At 45.4% G+C, this 20,027-nt stretch overlaps 1 protein-coding gene across 1 annotated transcript in view; it reads left to right on the forward strand.

Moving 5' to 3' along the window:
- CCT2 (chaperonin containing TCP1 subunit 2) overlaps positions 1 to 20,027 on the forward strand; it is a 53,495-nt gene that overhangs the window by 2,882 nt on the left and 30,586 nt on the right. The window contains exons 2-3 of the mRNA XM_073555508.1: positions 4,152 to 4,226; positions 13,965 to 14,030. Of these exons, the coding sequence (XP_073411609.1) occupies positions 4,152 to 4,226; positions 13,965 to 14,030 (141 nt within the window). The remainder of the gene's footprint in view (positions 1 to 4,151; positions 4,227 to 13,964; positions 14,031 to 20,027) is intronic.

Genomic DNA, 20,027 nt, shown 5'->3' on the forward strand with positions numbered 1-20,027 from the left:
CGTCCATGTGACCATGGACCTAATTACCATGGACGGAATATTACGTCATCGCGATCAGCGGCGCCCACGTGGTGAGCGCCGCTGATCGCTGCCAGGTGTCAGCTAATTATCATAGCTGACACCCGGCACAATGTGTCAGGGGCGGTCACGGACCGCCCCCGACACGTTAACCCCTTGCACACCGCGATCAAACGCGATCGCGGTGTACCGGGGGTTAAAGGGAAGCATCGGCAGGGAGGGGGCTCCCTCCGTGCTTCCCTGAGCCCCCCACGGCAGCGCAATGTGCAGCGCTGCTGCAGGGGGCTCCTTTCCTCCAGGCCCCCGAATCCAAGATGGCGACGAGGGCCTGAGGAAGCTGGCTTCCTCAGTGCCTGCAAAGCGCAGGCATGAGGAAGCCTTCAGCAGTGCCTGTGTCAGATCGCTGATCTGTCACAGTGATCTGTGATGTGACAGATCAGCGATCTGTCACAGGACAGTGATGTCCCACCTGGGACAAGGTAATAAAGTAAAAAAAAAAAAAGTGTTAAAAATAATTTTAAAAAAATCGCTAAATAAATTAGTAAAAAAAAAAAAATATTCCCCAATAAATCCATTTTTTCAAAATAAAAAAAAACAATAAAAGTACACATATTTGGTATCGCCGCGTCCGTAATGACCTGCCGTATAAAACTGTCCCATTAGTTAACCCCTTTAGCGAACCCCTTAAAAAATAAAAAACGAAGCAAAAAATAATAATTTATTATCATACCACCGAACAAAAAGTGCAATGACGCGCGATCAAAAAGACGCATATAAATATGCATGGTACCGCTGAAAACGTCATCTTGTCCCGCAAAAAACGAGCCTCCATACAGCATCATCCGCAAAAAAATAAAAAAGTTATAGCTCGCAGAATAAAGCGATACAAAAATAATTATTTTTTATATAAAATTGTTTTCATTGCAAAAAACCGACAAAACATAAAAAAACGACCTAAATGAGGTATCGCTGTAACCGTACTGACCCGAAGAATAAAAACGCGTTATCAATTTTACCGCACGCGGAACGGTGTAAACGCACCCCCCCAAAAGAAATTCATGAAACGCTGGTTTTTGTTCATTCTGCGCCCCAAAAATCGGAATAAAAAGCGATCAAAAAATGTCACGTGCCCGAAAATGGTACCAATAAAAACGTCAACTCGTCCCGCAAAAAATAAGACCTCACATGACTCGGTGGGTCAAAATACGGAAAAATTATAGCTCACAATATGTGGTGATGCAAAAACTATTTTTACAATAAAAAGCGTCTTTTAGCGTGCGACAGCCGCCAAACATAAAAACCGCCATAAATCGTAAATCAAACCCCCCGTTATCACCCCCTTAGTTAGGGGAAAATTATAAAACTAAAAGAAAATGTATTTATTTCCATTTTCCCGCTAGGGTTAGGGCTAGGGTTATGGCTAGGGTTAGGGCTAGGGCTCAGATTAGGGTTAGGGGTGTGTTGAGGTTAGGGTTGGAGTTATAATTGGGGGTTTCCTCTGTTTGGGCACATCAGGTGCTCTCCAAAGGCAACATGGCGTCTGATCTCAATTCCAGCCAATTCTGCGTTGAAAAAGTCAAATGGTGCTCCTTCCCTTCCAAGCTCTGCCATGTGCCCAAACAGTGTTTTACCCCCACATGTAGGGTATCGGCCTACTCAGGACAAATTACAAAACAACTTTTGGGGTCCAATTTCTCCTGTTACCCTTAGGAAAATAAAAAATTGGCGGCAAAAATATAATTTTGCGGCAAAAAATGTTTTTTTTATTTTCACGCCCAGGCGTTATAAACTTCTGTGAAGCACTTGGGGGTTCAAAGTGCTCTCCACACATCTAGATAAGCTCCGTGGGGGGTCTAGTTTCCAAAATGGGGTAACTTGTGGGGAGTTTCAATAGTTTAGGTACATCAGGGGCTCTCCAAACGCACATGACACCCGCAGACCAATCCATCAAAGTCTGCATTCCAAAACGTCACTACTTCCCTTCCGAGCCCCGACGTGTGCCCATACAGTAGTTTTCTCCCACATATGAGGTATCAGCGTACTCAGGACAAATTGGACAACAACTTTTGGGGTCCAATTTCTCCTGATACCCTTGGGAAAATTAAAAAATGGGGACTAAAAGATCATGTTTGTGGAAAAAATACGATTTTTTTATTTTCACGCCCGGACGTTATAAACTTCAGTGAAGCACTGGGGGGTTCAAAGTGCTCACCACACATCTAGATAAGTTCCTTGGGGGGTCTAGTTTCCAAAATGGTGTCATTTGTGGGGGGTTTCTACTGTTTTGGTACATCAGGGGCTTTCCTAACGCGACATGGTGTCCGATCTCAATTCCAGCCAAAAACGTCAAATGGCGCTGCTTCCCTTCCGAGCTCTGCCATGCGCCCAAATAGTGGTTTACACCCACATGTGGGGTATCAGCGTACTCAGGATAAATTGCACAATATCTTTTAGGGTCCTGTTACTTTTGGAAAAATAAGAATTGAGGGTGAAAAGATCATTTTTTTGGAAAAAATATGATTTTTTAATTGTACTGCTGTACGTTATAAACTTCTGTGAAGCCCTTGGGGGTTCAAAGTTCTCACCACACATCTAGATAAGTTCCTTGGGGGGTCTAGTTTCCAAAATGGGGTCACTTGGGGGGTTTCCACTGTTTAGGTACATCAGGGGCTCTCCAAACGCGACATGGCGTCCGATCTGAATTCCAGCCAATTTTGCATTGAAAAAGTCAAACAGCGCTCCTTCCCTACTGAGGTCTGCCATGCGCCGAAACAGTGGTTCCCCCCCACATATCAGGTATCAGCGTACTCAGGACAAATTGCACAATAACTTTTGCAGTCCAATTTCTCCTGTTACCCTTGGTAAAATAAAGAAAATTGAACCTGAAGTATTTTTTTTGTGAAAAAAAAGTTAAATGTTCATTTTTTTTTTAATATTCAAAAAATTCCTGTGACGCACCTAAAGGGTTAATAAACTTCTTGAATGTGGTTTTAAGCACCTTAAGGGGTGCAGTTTTTAGAATGGTGTCACTTTTGGGTATTTTCTATCATATAGACCCCTCAAAGTGGCTTCAAATGTGAAGTGGTCCCTAAAAATAAAATGGTGTTGCAAAAATGAGAAATCGCTGGTCAATTTTTAACCCTTATAACTTCCTAACAAAAAAAAAATTTTGGTTCCAAAATTGTGCTGATGTAAAGTAAACATGTGGGAAATGTTATGTATTAAGTTTTTTGTGTGCCGTATCGCTGTGATTTAAGGGCATAAAAATTCAAAGTTGGAAAATTGCGAAATTTTCAAAATTTTCGCCAAATTTCCCTTTTTTTCACAAATAAACGCAAGTTATTTGAATGCAATTTTACCACTACCATGAAGTACAATATGTCATGAGAAAACAATGTCAGAATCACCGGGATCCATGAAAGCGTTCCAGAGTTATGACCTCATAAAGGTACAGTGGTCAGAATTGTAAAAATTGGCCCGGGAGTTAACGTGCAAACCACCCTTGGTAGTGAAGGGGTTAAAGGGAATCTGTCACCAGGTCTTTGCTAACTAATCTGAGAGCAGAATAAAATAGAGACAGACCCATAATCCAGCAATGTCATTTATTGGGCTGTATTTTGTTGTTTCAATATAGCTAGTGTTTTATCAGCAGGAGATTACGGGACCTCCTAGTCCTCCCCGCCCCAGCACGGATGAGTCTGTCACTACAGTGTACAGACAGCTGTGTGTGTGAGCAGGGGGCTAAACACAGCACAACATCTGATCTCTGCTCAATCTGCAGCAGAAAAAGCTCTCATTACTGCTGCACACAGTATACGAAGTGATACATCGCTGGAATCAGGGTCTCTGTCCCATCTCGTGGTGCTGTCAGATTGCAGAGGATTAACCTGTTGACGGATTCCCTTGAAAAAAATAGTTGATCCTGCCAACTCCATTAGAATGACACTTTTTGAAAGTGTTGCAGATGTCGTGTACTAACTACGCGATCTGTTGGCTTGTCTAGCGCATGTGTTCCTTTGCAGAAAGCCAGCTTTTGACACCATAAACGGGCATTTTTTGACACTCTGCATTCTCCCCCACAGTCTGTGAGTAATGTACATGTAATATTAATCTGATTTTTATGTCACTTCTAGGCTTCCCTTTCGCTAGCACCGGTGAACATCTTCAAAGCAGGAGCTGATGAAGAACGAGCAGAGACCGCCCGCCTGGTAAGGCCTGTGTTGTGCATCCTACCTAAGCATTCATATACGTTCTGATTAGGCTGCACTATACTTTAAGCAAAAACCTATATAGAAAAGAAGTACCATAAATAAAAAATAAATAATGCTACAAAGAATACCATGCACAGAATATATAATGCAATGGGTTATATATGTGCTGTGCTTTACTCCTGGTAGTAACAATCGGGCAGTATGGAGGTCCGGGATGTTTCTTGGAGTCTTCATACATTAGAGGCTGTCGGGACGTTGGTGCAAGTTCTCAAGCATGGATAGTACAACTCCAAATATTCGATATGAGCCTAAGGCCAATGTGTCAATTGTCGCAAGTCATTGATGCATTATGATATTTTTAAATGTAAATTGTCACTTTTGTTCATGCACATTGGTTCTTCCCAATGTTGGAGGAGACCAGTGTGTCAAATGTCACACACTATTGTAGAACTGTGCATAGATTGGGATACATTCGTGTTGAAATTTCACGCTGTGTGACAGCTATGACCTGTCTAGAATATGTAATGTTTCTGTAGAAATGCAGTGTTGTACTTCAGGCCAATAGGTAATCACATCCCCTCTTCCAATGTTTAAGATTTGGCATAGGCACTAAAAATGGTGTGTGATAAATTGCTAATTATGGCTTAGGGCTTTATGACAATGACATGTTGCAATGTGCACAAATATTCATATGCAAATACAATAACTGCCCCCCCAGAGAATCTCGTTCTTTCCTGACTGCTGATGGCATAAAGTAGCTGCGTGATTAAAGAGCAACATATGACAAGTAGAGGGTGTCTTCCGCAAGAATAATTCCCCAGTCCCATGTCCAGATGGGTCCTTCATTGGTAGCCAGCATCCTGGGTACCTCTGGCCATAACACTGCTCTGCGACATGATGACTTTGTGGGGCGCAGTAATCCCCAGAGCTGCCAAGAATGCCGGGTGCCAGCTGGACCCCAGACCAGGGCAAATTTGTGTATGTGTAGTAATGAGTATTTTCATCTCTGATTTTAACTATACATCGACTTGTGCTGTGACAATGTGAAGCCTTACCCTGGCTAGAGTTTTTATTCTCCTTTAGTGGTGTGTGTACACGGTCTTCTGTGCCATATGATGTGTGAACATAGCCTTGGGGGTACCCTGTTATTTTAGAAAGGTTGCACTCTTCTGGCAGGGTTGCTGTTGTATCTGTAGTGCCCAATATTCACTTGATTTATAAATGTAAAGGATGCGTGACATAAGTATGAGGAATTGCACATGACAACGACATGTTGTATTAGACGGTTATTCCGCGCAGGGCTGTGGAGTCGGAGTTAGTTTTGGTCGGAGTCGGTAGAAATGTACCGACTCCGACTCCAGCTTTAAAAAAAAATGTATTAATATTTCATAATTGAACTTTCATATGAATTTTATAAATGTTACTCAAATATATATGTTCTATCAAACTATGAACAACAGTGATAAGCAGTTCTGCTGGAGATAGAGACATTTCTTACTTCTTGTGTGTCACTGTTCTCCACTGCCCTTATCTAATCTTATACTTGGTTAACCTCATGCTGCCCCAACCCCCCTACTTACAATGTATGAAACTGAAAGTGAAAATGTGTTGCAAATTCTTAGTAGTAAAGCTCCTCTTCTAGACTAGATCATACTAGGTGTGCGTCTTCCAAGCATCTCACAGCTGCCTGCTACTCAGAAGAGGAAGACTGTAAGAAGTATTATCCTTTCAACAAACTTTGCATCAGTTAACTGTGAGTACATGAGGAATAATAACAGTATTACTGACCACTATATCAGTTGTACGACCTGGCAATAATTTTGTACAATTGTTTTTAGGAAAAACAATTGTCATTTCGATTGTGAATGCAGAATTAAAAACCTGAGAATGTAAAAGAAGCATCACATTAAATCAGCTGTATTTGAACATTTCACCATCACTCAAGATAGAAAACATTGTCTGTCAGTGTATGACAAATGATCCAGACGAAAACAAATGCTGTGAAGCCAAGATGAGTGCATATTCAGGCAAAGATAAAAATGCTCCTACCAGAGCTTCTAATCTAAAGAGACATTTACAGCGCTTTCATCCAGAAGTACTGAAAGCAGTGGATGAGAAAGACTGCATCCAAACCAATGAACCAGTGCCCAGCTCTTCCAGCCAAACAAAGGAGCAGAGAACTTTGCAGCCATCAGTTGCAATATATTTTGTCAGTGACAAAGTTACTGTGACAATGACAGTAGATACATTTAAATAACAGATCATAGAGCTTGTTGTAAAGGATAGTGTGCCTATTTCATTATTTTTACTCTTCGCCACGACAGCACCCACTGGAGGTATCGGATCCGCCCATTTGGAACAGGAAACCCTACAGGAAAGATAAAAGGGGCGGTCCGCCTTTCCTCCTCAGTTTTGGTTTCCTGTTCCAAATGGAGCAGGATCCTGCAGGATCTTACCTGGGCCATGCATCCGCCTGTGCGGTCTCTTCGGGAACGGCAGGGGCTGCGGTCCGGAGGCAGCGTCGGGGGAGACTCCGTTTGACGGCTCCCCCCTTGTCTGGTGGCACAGTGGTAATGGCCGGGTCCGGGGAGGGCCGCCCGGTCTTACCAGGGAGCGCGCCGGTCTGGCATCCGGGAGATTTTCCCCCCCCCCCCATTCCCATCGGTGGGGGTATAGCGTGGATGGTGAGGCCATGTGCGCGCGAGCCGCGTGTTATTAGCGGTGGCGCGGGAGCAGGCCGGCGCCCGACGCTCCCATACCCCGGAAGTAATGGTTGAACTTCCGGGGTAAGATGGCGATGACGCGGCGCATGCGCCCTGTGACAGGGCGACTTCCGGGGCAACGATACAGGTAAAACAGCGCTGCAGCGCTGCAACATTGGAACATGTCGTCCCCCGCAGAGTCGCAAACCCCAGCAGGGGATTCAGCTGGGGGCAACTCCACCAGGGACCGCAGCGCCAGGACGGAGACCGCCCGCAGGAGCGAGGCAGCAGAAACCCGATCCAAACCGTCTCAGCCATCTGAACCGGTATTAAGCTTCACTGGGTGAGTGTGCAAAGCAGATGCTCTACCTATTAAGCTAACCTCCTCTCCTCCCCCCCCCCCCCCCCCTCTCTTTACCTTTGACCTCCCGTTTCAGTCAAAGAAAAAAGGAAAAACAAAACATAAAGAATGTGCATTATGTTCAGAGCCTCTCCCTGACTCCTACCCCAAAAAACTCTGCAAACAATGCATGAAAGAGACCAGGCAGGGTCTTTCTTCTCAGGATATCCGAGCCATAATTAGGGAGGAAATACAAGCCATCAACCGCGCCAGCACTCCCGCAGAGTCCAGGTTATTGTCAGTTCAGAGTCAGAGGAAGAACAGGGGTTAAACTCAGGCTCCGCATCCACGTCCTCATCATCATCCTCGGAGGCGGAAGGACGCGCATGTTTTCCTCTGGACAGCGTAGATAACCTGGTAAAAGCGGTTAGGAATACCATGGGGTGTGAAGAGGAAAGGGGAGCCCAGACCGCGCAGGACATTATGTTTGCGGGATTGGCAGAAAAAAAGAGGAGATCATTTCCAGTAATACCGGCAATTAAAGATCTCATCAAAAGGGAATGGGAAAAACACGACCAGAGGGGTTTTCTCCCATCCGCTTCAAAACGGAAGTACCCGTTCACTGATGAAGATCTATTAAAATGGTCTAAAATACCAAAGGTGGACGCTGTCATATCCTCCACTTCCAAACAAACCTCGATCCCGGTCGAGGACGCAGGATTGTTAGCAGACCCATTGGACCGAAAGGCTGAATCCTCGCTCAAAAGGTCCTGGGAGTCCACCACCGGGGTATTCAAACCCGCAATAGCCAGCACATGTACTGCTAGGTCAATGCTGGTATGGCTAGATCAATTAGACCAGCAGATTGAGCAAAGAGTGTCAAGGGAGAAACTGCGTGCAGCCATCCCATTGATAAGAGGGGCAGCTGCCTTTATGGCAGACGCTTCAGCGGACACCCTAAGACTTGCAGCAAGGTCGGCAGCCCTGGTGAATAACGCCAGACGCGCGCTTTGGATAAAAAGCTGGAAAGGGGATGCACAATCAAAATCCAAAATTAGTGCAACCCCATGCGAGGGTGAGTTCCTCTTCGGAAAAGCCTTAGACGAAATTCTCGCCAAGGCAAAAGAAAGGAAAAAGGCCTTCAGTGATTCTCCCATTCCGTTTTATAGGAAAACCTTTAAAAGACGGCCATTCGGGAGAAGAAGACAATCGGACAGAACGAGATGGGCCACGAAAGACGAAAAGCAGAAGGGTACCATCTTCAGAGGGCCAACATATAGGAGAGAAAAAAATTAAAAGTTTAGACCCACCGGTTGGGGGCAGATTAAAATTTTTTTTTACCAAATGGGAACAAATTACGTTAAACCCATGGATTTTGAATATAATCAGGGAAGGAATAAAGATTGAATTCCTTCGAATCCCCTATGAGTTCTTTGTTATAACTCGCCTTAATTCCTCACTTCAGCAAAAGGCTCTCGAAGACGAGATTCGAGTCCTGCTAGCTAAAAAAGTTTTAGTTGACGTCCCTGAGGAACAACAGGGTAGAGGCTTTTACTCTCCCCTGTTTTTGGTGTCTAAACCAGACGGTACATTTAGAACCATTATTAATTTAAAGAAGCTAAATTCATTTATAAAAAATTATAAGTTCAAAATGGAATCGATTAGATCCACTATAAAGCTTCTTTTCCCAAATTGCGTAATGGCAGGGATTGATTTAAAAGATGCTTATTATCATCTCCCTATACACAACAGATTCCAGAAATACCTAAGAGTCGCAGTGGAAGTCGAGGGCAGGATTCGTCATTTCCAATACGCGGCCATGCCCTTCGGGCTTTCCACGGCACCAAGAATATTTACCAAGGTGATGGCAGAAGTAATGGCCTACCTTCGCCAAAAGGACACACTAATTGTACCATATCTAGACGACTTCCTAGTAATTGGGAATTCAGTCAAACAATGTACTGAGCGTGTGACTGACGCAGTCTCCTCTTTTCAGAGCCTTGGCTGGATCATCAATATCCAAAAGTCCAGACTCGATCCGCAATCTCTCCAGACATTTCTAGGATTTCAACTAGATTCCTTGACCCAGAGATGTCTACTACCCCAGGTAAAAATCATCCTCACAAAACAAAAAATACAAGCAGCTATAGATAAACCACGTGTATCCTTAAGAGGAGCAATGTCACTATTAGGATCACTAAATTCCTGCACCCCGGCAGTCCGGTGGGCCCAATACCATGTCCGTACACTACAACACCAGATCCTCCAGGAGGATAAGCGACATAGTGGTCGTTTACAGAGTAAAATAACCCTGTCACAAGAAGTCTTGACTTCCCTAGAGTGGTGGTTAGACGATGACCATTTATGTTCAGGAGTCCCATGGGTTATAGTTCCATCCTGTATTGTAACCACCGATGCCAGTCCCCAGGGCTGGGGAGCCCACATGGAGAATGGGTTTTATCAGGGAAGGTGGAGTAAAGAGGAATGTGATTACTCATCTAATCTAAAAGAACTGACTGCAGTGTTCTATGCTCTATACAACTTCCTTCCACAGCTCCAACAGAAGCATGTAAGGATCCTGTCGGACAATACCACCACAGTGGCATATATAAACAGACAAGGAGGAACTCGATCAGAGACTCTGATGTCTTCAGCGGCAAAAATTTTAAACTTAGCAGAAAACTATTTTTTGTCCCTCTCGGCCCTTCATATAAGAGGCGAGAGCAATCAAAAGGCAGACTTCCTAAGCCGTCACACTCTACGACAAGGAGAGTGGTGCCTCAATCGGAAGGTCTTCAGGGACATAGTAGCCGCATGGGGACAACCCGAGGTGGATCTTTTTGCCACAAGGGAGAACAGGCAGATAAAAACCTTTGCCTCCCTATCTCCGTCAGATCACCCAAACATACTGGACGCCTTTCTAGTTCCATGGAATTTCAACCTAGCATATGCGTTCCCTCCATTGATCCTCCTACCTCAAGTAATTCGGAAGATCAGAGACGACAAAGCAAGAATAATCTTAATAGCACCGTTCTGGCCAAAAAGACCGTGGTTTTCGTGGCTGCAGATTATGTCGATAACAGATCCTTGGATCCTTCCGACTGCCAATCTACTCTCCCAAGGCCCCTTTTTCCACCCTCAAGTACTCAGCTTGCACTTGACGGCGTGGAATTTGAGAGGCAGTTATTGAGGACAAGAGGATTCTCGGAGTCCTTAATTGCTACACTACTACAAAGTAGAAAACAGTCCACGACCCAGATTTACATTAGAATATGGAAAAAATTTCTTCAATTCCATACAGTACCTCATACAACAGAAGTTCCGATAATCCCAATCTTGGAATTTCTGCAGAAGGGGAAAGACTTAGGCTTAGCAGTAAATACACTGAAAGTACAAATATCGGCATTAGGAGCACTATATGGCCATAATATAGCAGGCAACAAATGGATAACTCGTTTTATTACAGCATGTGAACGAATAACTCCAATCCACATACCCTCCGTCCCTACATGGGATCTAAATCTGGTCTTAGACGCCCTAACGGTAGACCCCTTTGAGCCGATCGACACAATACCCTTCAAATACTTAGCACTTAAAATGGCCCTCTTAGTATCACTAACCTCAGCTAGAAGAGTGGGTGATATTCAGGCCTTATCAATAGATCCACCCTTTTTTCAAGAATACCAAGACAGATTGGTATTAAAACCAGACCCTGCCTACCTGCCAAAAGTGGCAACAAAATACCATAGATCTCAGGAGATACTCCTCCCAACCTTCTATAAAAATCCCTCTACTCCGGAAGAGCAGAGGTTCCATACTCTGGACGTCAAAAGAACTGTCCTAAAATGTATTGAGAGGTCCAACAGTTGGAGGCAGAGTAGGGCCCTATTTGTTTCATTTCAGGGCTGTAAGAAGGGGTATGGAGTCACGAAGAGCACCATTTCCCGGTGGATCAGAGAGGCCATTCGTTTAGCCTACTCCGCAAAAAACGAAGATCCTCCAGGGAACATCAGGGCGCATTCCACCAGGGCAATGGCAACCTCTTGGGCGGAAAAGGGAGATGTTCCGATTGAAACTATATGTAAGGCGGCAGTTTGGTCATCCCCTTCTACCTTCTATAACCACTACAGACTTGATCTTTCATCAACCTCTGACTTAAGCTTTGGCAGGACTATCCTTGGCACGGTGGTCCCACCCAGGTGATGGTCTCTGGAATCTCTCCAGTGGGTGCTGTCGTGGCGAAGAGTAAAAAGCCGGATTACTTACCGGTAATGCTCTTTTAATGAGTCCACGACAGCACCCGTTCACTTCCCCCCCTAAATATATCAATAGTTAAAGTATTACCAAATAATGGATAAGAAAGATGTTAAAATAAGAGAACATTGCCTAATCCTTGGCGGTCCTTCTGGTACTCTGAAACGTAAAACTGAGGAGGAAAGGCGGACCGCCCCTTTTATCTTTCCTGTAGGGTTTCCTGTTCCAAATGGGCGGATCCGATACCTCCAGTGGGTGCTGTCGTGGACTCATTAAAAGAGCATTACCGGTAAGTAATCCGGCTTTTCACGACCAGCTTTTATGTGTCTGAATGGGGAAATGGCCCGCAAGCTTGGTGTTTCTCTGGAGAGAGAGAGTATTAGAAAATTAGTAATCGAAGAAGCTTTTAAACAAAAGGAAGAACTTAAAAAAACTCTCAAGCGACGCTTTCTGTTTCTTAAAATGGATGCCTGCACACGTCACAGAGTGAACTATTTTGCCATCAATGTCCGATTTGTTTGTGACAAAAATGAAATAGTTACCAAGACATTGGCAGTAAAAGACACCAAAGCTCATCACACCAGTGAGTTTCTCCAGGTCTTGGTGGAAAAGGTTCTGCAAGACTATGAACTTAAAAAAGAGCAAGTTCTTTCTGTCGTAACTGACAATGCTTCAAATATGATAAGTACTATTAAGCTAATGAATGAGAGTAATGATGGTGACCAGCAGCTAGAAGAACATTCTGGGTCCACAGACACAGAAATGTTTGAAATAGAGGAACACAGTATTGTAACTGAGGAGCAAACTGAAGTTGCTTCAGATGAACAGCAACATGATAGTTTAGATGATCTTGTTGAAACTGTGTCAATATGTTCTTTCATTCATCACATGCGCTGTGTTGTGCATACGCTAGAGCTGGCTATAAGAGACAGTCTGCAAGAAGGACATGCTGCTGCACTGATTGGCAAGGTGAGAAAATTGGCTACTGTTGCCAGAACCCCTAAAGTTGACTCAATTTTGAAGAGACGTGCTGGAAAAGGGGCAATTATTGATCAAGCCGCACGATGGGGCAGTACTTACTTAATGATTCAGCGCTTGGTTGAACTGAAAACCTTTCTTGTAGACATGGCTAACCCTCAACTGACGCTAAATGAAAGTCAGTGGAATCAGGTGACTGAGCTGGAAAAATTGCTAGAGCACCCATTTACAGTGACTAAAAAATTACAAGCAGAGGACTTAACTCCAGGTATTTTCTTAAAGGAGTGGAAGAACCTGATGTTTCGCCTGTGCCAAAGAGGAGGGTTAATTGCAAGTGGCATTGCTACATCAATGAAACGGAGAGAGGAGCTACTATTACAAAATAACATTCTTTTGGCAGCTGTTTATGTAGACCCAATGCATCGGATTCTTCTAGATGATCAACAGCTAAGTAAAGGAAAAGAAGCTCTGTTTGAAATAGCAGTAAGGATGAAAGGGTTGCAGAACAGTCAGGAGGAAAAAGAAGAATTTGGTCATCCTGCCACATCTTCACCCTCATCATCAACTGATGAAGAATTTAATTTCAAAAAATATTTGGATCACAAGGACCGTGCAAAGCGTTCCCGCATAGAAGAGTCATCCCCATCAAGGAACACAGCCAGTACACTTCAGCAGAATTTTTCATGTGCACTAAAAGAAATTGAGAAATTTGACTGTTCATCAAAAATAACAGTGCAACAAGCGATTCCTCTGTATCCTGACATTGTCAGAGATGTTGCCCGAGTGGTTACTGCTTTGCCACCAACACAAGTTAGTGTAGAGAGGTTGTTCTCTGCTCTCAAAATAATTAGATCAGATTTGAGGGCATCCATGAAGGAGGATCTGACAGAGGCAATACTTTTTCTGAGGACAAATTTATAGATTTCTTCTTATTAACTGCATAAAAGTGTTTATTGCATATTTACTTACAGTTTAGAAAAGTTTATAAAAGTTATTTGCTATATTCTAATTGTATTCTAATAAATGTAGTTTTTGCTCTAAGTGGTCTGATTACTTATATGATGGTGAGAAACTGAATAAGCACGATGTTTAATATTTTACAACAGTAAATTTGTTGTTATGAATTGGCCATTTATGAAGGAGCCGGAGTCGGAGCCTGATAAAATCCAAGAGTCGGAGTCGCAACTGTGGCTTACCGACTCCACAGCCCTGATTCCGCGCCACCCACCCAAAAAATAACTTGGTCCCCATGCATGGTATGGGTGATGGCATGCTCAGACCACGGTAACCATCAACAAATTCTGACAACATAGCAGAGGTGCACATGTTGGGCCCTTTCCTGTTCATTGGCAATGGGACTGCTGGAGTAAGCAGAGTACAGAAAGTTGTAGATCAGAATTGCGCTTATAGTTGTGACTGATCATTAACCTGTGGTTCACAATGAAATGTTTGTCTTTCTAGTCCTCCTTTATTGGGGCCATTGCAATTGGAGATTTGGTGAAAAGCACCCTGGGACCAAAAGGCATGGTGAGTGTTTACATCTGAAAAATGATCATTAAACTGTGAAGAGTTCTTCTGTAGTTAATAGGGCTGTGGAGTGCAGAAGGTGATATTCAGAGAAGCCGAGACACTTAGCCTGTCTGCCTTGCATTATGTACAGCAGCTCTGTCGCCAGATTTCACAATATAAACTGAATGCATTACTAAATAGTTCTTGGGCCAGGTAAAGCTGGTGTACATACTTGGATAATTCAAGTCAGAGTGATTTCGAAATCCTTTATAGAAGGATGCATAAGTCTGATTAACATTTCTACGGTGCCATCTCCCCCCAAAGGTTTCACACTGGGTGGGTGGAGATTGAATAGATTTGGTCTCTCCAGCTATTTCATTCTCTAACTGGACTCATAAAATGCTCACTTTAACCCCTTTCCTACATTAGACGTACTATTCCGTCCATGTGACCTGGGACCTGTGCCCCCCCCCGTGAGCACAGCTGATCGTGGCCGGGTGTCAGCTGATTATCACAGCTGACACCCGGCACTATGTGTCAGGGGCGGTCACGAACCGCCCCCGACACGTTAACCTCTGGCACACTGCGATCAAACATGATCGCAGTGTACCGGGGGTTAAGGGAAGCATCGGGAGGGCCCTCCCTGCTTCCCTGAGACCCCCGCAGCAGCGCAATGTGCAGCGCTGCTGTGGGGGTCTCCTTCCCTGCAGGTCCCCGAATCCAAAATGGTGGCTGGAACCTTCGGGGGCCTGCAGGGAGGCGGCTTCCTCATGACTGCAAAGCACAGGCATGAGGAAGCCTGCAGCACTGCCTGTGACAGATCGCTGATCTGTCACAGCGATCTGTCACGTGACAGTGATGCCCCCCTTTATTGTAATAAAGTTAAAAAAAAGTAAAAAATAATTTATAAAAAAAATCGCTAAATTAAAAAAAATTCCCTAATTCATTTTTTGAAAATAACAATAAAAGTACACATTTGCTATCGCCGTGTCCGTAACGACCCACCCTATAAATCTGTCCCACTAGTTAACCCCTCTATTGAACCCCTTAAAAAATAAAAAACGAAGCAAAAAATAAAGCTTTATCATCATACCGCCGAACAAAAAGTGCAATAACGCACGATCAAAAAGACGGATATAAATAACCATAGTACCACTGAAAACGTCATCTTATCCCGCGAAAAACGAGCCGCCACACAGCGTCATCAGCGAAAAAATAAAAGTTATAGGTCGCAGAATAAAGCGATGCAAAAATAATTATTTTTTATATAAAATTGTTTTCATTGCATAAAAGCGCCTAAACATACAAAAACATAACTGAAGTATTGCTGTAACCGTACTGACCCGAAGAATAAAACCGCTTTATCAATTTTACCGCACGCGGAACGGTGTAAACGCACCCCCCAAAAGAAATTCATGAAACGCTGGTTTATTCGGACTCCCATGACAGCACCACGAGACAGGGGATCCGCCCTTCAGGAACAGGATACCTACAGATACAAAAGGGCGGCACCTCTATCACGCATCAGTTGGTTTCCTGTTCCTGAGGGGGCAGGATCCTACATATGGAATCCGAAGAGGATCCCAGGTCGATACAGGTAGCGGGGGGTCTCCTACCTCGGCCAGGTGCGGAGCTCCTGGAGACGCCACGGTGGTCGTTGCTGGGCTGCACAGCGGTGGCGTTCATAGCAGGGAGCGGTGTCCGGAGGATAGCCGCCTCCGTTAGGAAGAAGCCACCAGTAAGTATGCCCCCGGGGTCTCCCTTGCTCCAGCGGCGCGGTGGCTGGGGTCGGCGTGCCGGTGTAACTCGGGATCCGGGAGCGCTGCAGGAGAATGTCCGGGCGTCCCGTGCGACTTCCGGTTACACAGGAAGTGTGTGCGGTGGCGTCGGGGGCGGAGCCTGGGGGTGCTTCCGGGTCAGCGGCGCCTCTGCACTGGCACGGAAGATCTAAGATGGCGGCGCCCATCGGGACAAGTGCCGGTAAGCAATAGCTGCGCCAGCTGGGGGAGGAGACCGGGGGGGGGGGGGGGTCAGCGTGGCATGTCTGCCGACCAGAGGAGGGGTATTTAAGCAGGGCCCAAGGGGGGTTCCATGCTTCTGGCCACATCATTGCATGAGATTGAGATGATGGCGAGCAAACAAGAGCAGCAGCGGAAATCATCACTGCCGCCCCTAGAGGACCTTCGGCAGGTCAAGCAAAGGAAAAAGGAATCGCAGGACACCAAACGGAGTGACCAATCCAGTCATAAGAGCTCCTCCAGACAGACGGGAGCATCGACTGAGAAAGATCCCCCTCATTCTCCGGGGAAGAAGGCCACGACTAAGGCAAAACACAGGGAATGCGCTCTCTGTGCATACCCACTACCGGATTCCTGCCCCAAAAAGTTGTGCCTCCCCTGTATCCAGCAGACAGTGGCGGAGGAATCGCCTAAAATCGTTGCAAGTCTAAAAAACATAGGGCAGAAATGAAAGAAACCTTGTCCCAAGCAGGAAGCTCAGAGGTTGTGAACCCTTTTGAGTCAGATTCCTCGGCGGAATGGAGGAGAAATAAGAACTCCTCTGGCTCGTCCTCCTCCGAGGAAGAGAATTCCGGTCGGTTCTGTCTACCATTAGACCGGGTGGACAAGCTGGTAAAAGTGGTGAGAGGAACAATGGAGGTGGAGGAGCCCAAGCCACAGTTATCCATGCAGGATGTCATGTTCGGGCTGGATCAGAAAAGGCAGAGGGTCTTCCCTTTGAACGAAAAGATTCAGGATCTAATCCGTAGAGAATGGAAGAAGCCAGATAAGAGAGGTTCACTACCACCTGCCCTCAAACGTAGATACCCCTTTGATGATCCGGCAGCTAGCACTTGGGGCAAGGCCCCTAAATTGGATGCGGCAGTCGCCAAGGCATCAACTGAGCCTCACTGCCCTTCAAGGACATGGGGAACCTTAAAGACCCCTAGACAGGAAGGCAGACACCTTTCTTAAAGGAACTTGGGAGATGGCTGCCGGATCCCTAAGACCAGCAGTAGCATCAACATGTTCGGCCAGGTCCATGATGGTCAGGTTAGACCAACTGGAGTCTCAATTAAAACAGGGGACGCCTAGACAGACAATTTTGAGTGCCCTACCAGTAATCCAGGAGACCGCAGCCTTCCTAGCGGATGCCTCAGCTGATGCAGTTAGAATGGCCGCTAGGGCAGCAGGACTTTCTAATGCAGCTCGTAGAGCCCTGTGGCTAAAGTGCTGGCCGGGAGACATCCAATCCAGGTCAAAACTCTGCACTATCCCGTGCGAAGGAGAATATTTGTTCGGAACAGTCCTGGGTGAGTTGCTGGATAAAGCAGGGGATGACAAAAAGAAGTTCCCTAATCTGTGGTCCGCATAGTTCAATAGAAGGAAATTCGGTCAGGGAAGAATGCGCAACTCATCACCTAATAGAGACCGTCCCAGATGGGAACATAGGAGGAGAGGTACAGGCTTTATGTTCAGGCGTTCTTCCAGAAACCTGGCCAATGACTAGCGATTCCCGTGGGAGGTAGACTGTCAGCCTTCCTCCCAGCTTGGCTTGAGATCACCAATAGTGACTGGGTGCGGAACGTAATATCCACCAGACTCAAGCTGGAGTTTAGTTATGTTCCCCGGGATACTTTTAAACTAACTCCCTTACGATCTTCGCCACTTGAACAAACGGCTTTAGAAGCAGAAGTTTTGACTCTCTCAAAAAGGTCCTGGTGGAGATTCTGGAATCTGAGAGGTAGAGGCTTCTACTCTCTCCTATTCCTGATCCAAAAGCCAGATAAATCATTTAGAACCATTATTAATTTGCGTTCCCTTAATGAATTCTTGGTTAACCGAACCTTTAAGATGGAGTCTATCAATTCAGCAATAAAGATGTTTAAAGAGTGTTTCATGGCAGTCGTGGATTTGAAAGACGCGTACTATCATGTGCCTATCCACGCAGACTTCCAGCAGTTCCTGAGAGTGGCAGTTTCAGTGGACGGTTTAATCCGTCACTTTCAGTTTAGGGCTCTCCCTTTTGGTCTCTCAGCGGCCCCCCGGGTATTTACGAAGATAGTGGCTGAAGTCATGGCTCATCTACGAGAGGCGAATATCCTGATTGTCCCGTATTAAGACGATTTTTTGATTGTAGGAAATTCGGTGGACCATTGTTTATCTCAGATAGAAAGGACTAGATCCAGACTAGAGCACCTCGGGTGGATAATAAATTACGAGAAATCCCGATTTCAACCCCTAAGAGTCCAAAAATTCCTGGGCCTACTGTTAAATTCAGAAACCCAGCAGTGTCTTCTGCCATCAGATAAGTTAGAACGCATTCAACAGCAGGTATTTCAGGCGATTGATAGACCCTCCATGACCCTCAGGCAAGCCATGTCACTGTTAGGTTCTCTTACCTCATGTATGCCAGCAGTCAGGTGGGCGCAGTTTCACACTAGATCCCTTCAGAAGGACGTCCTAGTTAGCGACCGGGCCTTAGAGGGGTCTTTACAAGGTCAGATATCTTTGAGTACTTTGACCCTTACATCTCTTAGATGGTGGCTTGACAAGAACAACTTATCCTCAGGGGTGCCCTGGGTGACGCAGATAACCCGTATAATAAACACCGATGCTAGCCCCTTGGGTTGGGGGGGACATAGTGGTCCAGGGACAATGGGACCCTAAAACGGAGACCTCGTCTAACCAGAGGGAGCTGTTGGCGATTGATTTGGCAGTTAAAAAACTCATTATGTACCTACAGGGTCATCATGTGAGGATCCTCTCGGACAGCCAGGTAGCAGTAGCCTATATCAACCAAGGGGGAACACGCTCCTAGGCCCTGATGCGGATAACAGAACGTCTATTTCAAATAGCCGAGAGAAATTTTCAATCTTTAACTGCGCTCCATATCAGAGGGAAAGACAACATGAAGGCCGACTTTCTAAGCCGAAGGGTCCTGAGGCAAGGAGAATGGGCTTTAAACACAGAAGTTTACAACCAGATTGTCCGCTGATGGGGTCAGCCGGAGGTAGACCTCTTTGCCAGCAAAGAAAACAGAAAAGAAAAAACATTCTGCTCTCTGGACCCCAGGGAAAATCCACTGGCAGTGGACGCCTTCCTAATAAAATGGGACTTCTCTCTGGCATATGCCTTTCCACCGTTAGCCCTCTTACCTCTGGTGGTGAGGAAGATCGAGCAAGGGTCATATTAATTGCCCCATTCAGGCCCAGGAGGACCTGGTTCGCATGGTTGAGGACCATATCAGTATGCCATCCCTGGGTACTGCCGAACCTGCTGAATCTTCTCTACCAGGGGCCAGTCAACCATCCGCAAGTAGCAGGACTCCATTTGACGGCATGGAGTTTGAGAGGGCACTGTTGAAGAGTAGAGGTTTCTCCCAAAATTTAATTAATACCCTCCTGAAGAGCAGGAAGCAGATTACTACAAATATCTATGCTAGAACCTGGAGGCGATTCCTGTCCACCTCTGAGTTTAATCTCATGGATGGAATACCCACAAAACAGATTCTACAATATCTTCAGAGGGGTCTCGAGTTGGGTCTTTCCACAAGTACCTTAAAAGTGCAGGTTTCAGCCTTGGGGGCCCTATTTACCTGTGATATTGCCAGCAACTATTGGGTGACTAGATTCATCAAAGCTGCTAGTAGATCTAGACCCATACACAGGGTTAAAGGTATACCATGGGACTTGAATTTAGTCCTTACAGCTATGACAGAGAAGCCATTCGAACCTCTGAATTCGGCCTCATTAAAGATTATATCCCTTACAGCTTTTTTGGTAGCAATAACATCCGCACGTAGGATAAGTGATATACAGACACTCTCCCGGGTGCCCCCTATACAGAGTTTTTACATAAGAGTACTCCTAAAACCAGACCCAGCATACTTGCCCAAGGTAGCGTTACACTTTCACAGGACACAAGAGATAGTTCTCCCTTCCTTCCTCCCTAATCCTACCAACCCTAAAGAGCAGAAGCTTCATGCGTTAGATGTTAAAAGTTGCCTGCTAGAATA

Source organism: Dendrobates tinctorius, unplaced genomic scaffold, assembly GCF_039654945.1.
Source record: "Dendrobates tinctorius isolate UK_male_01 unplaced genomic scaffold, ASM3965494v1 ptg000224l, whole genome shotgun sequence".
Classification (NCBI taxonomy): Eukaryota; Metazoa; Chordata; class Amphibia; order Anura; family Dendrobatidae; genus Dendrobates; species Dendrobates tinctorius.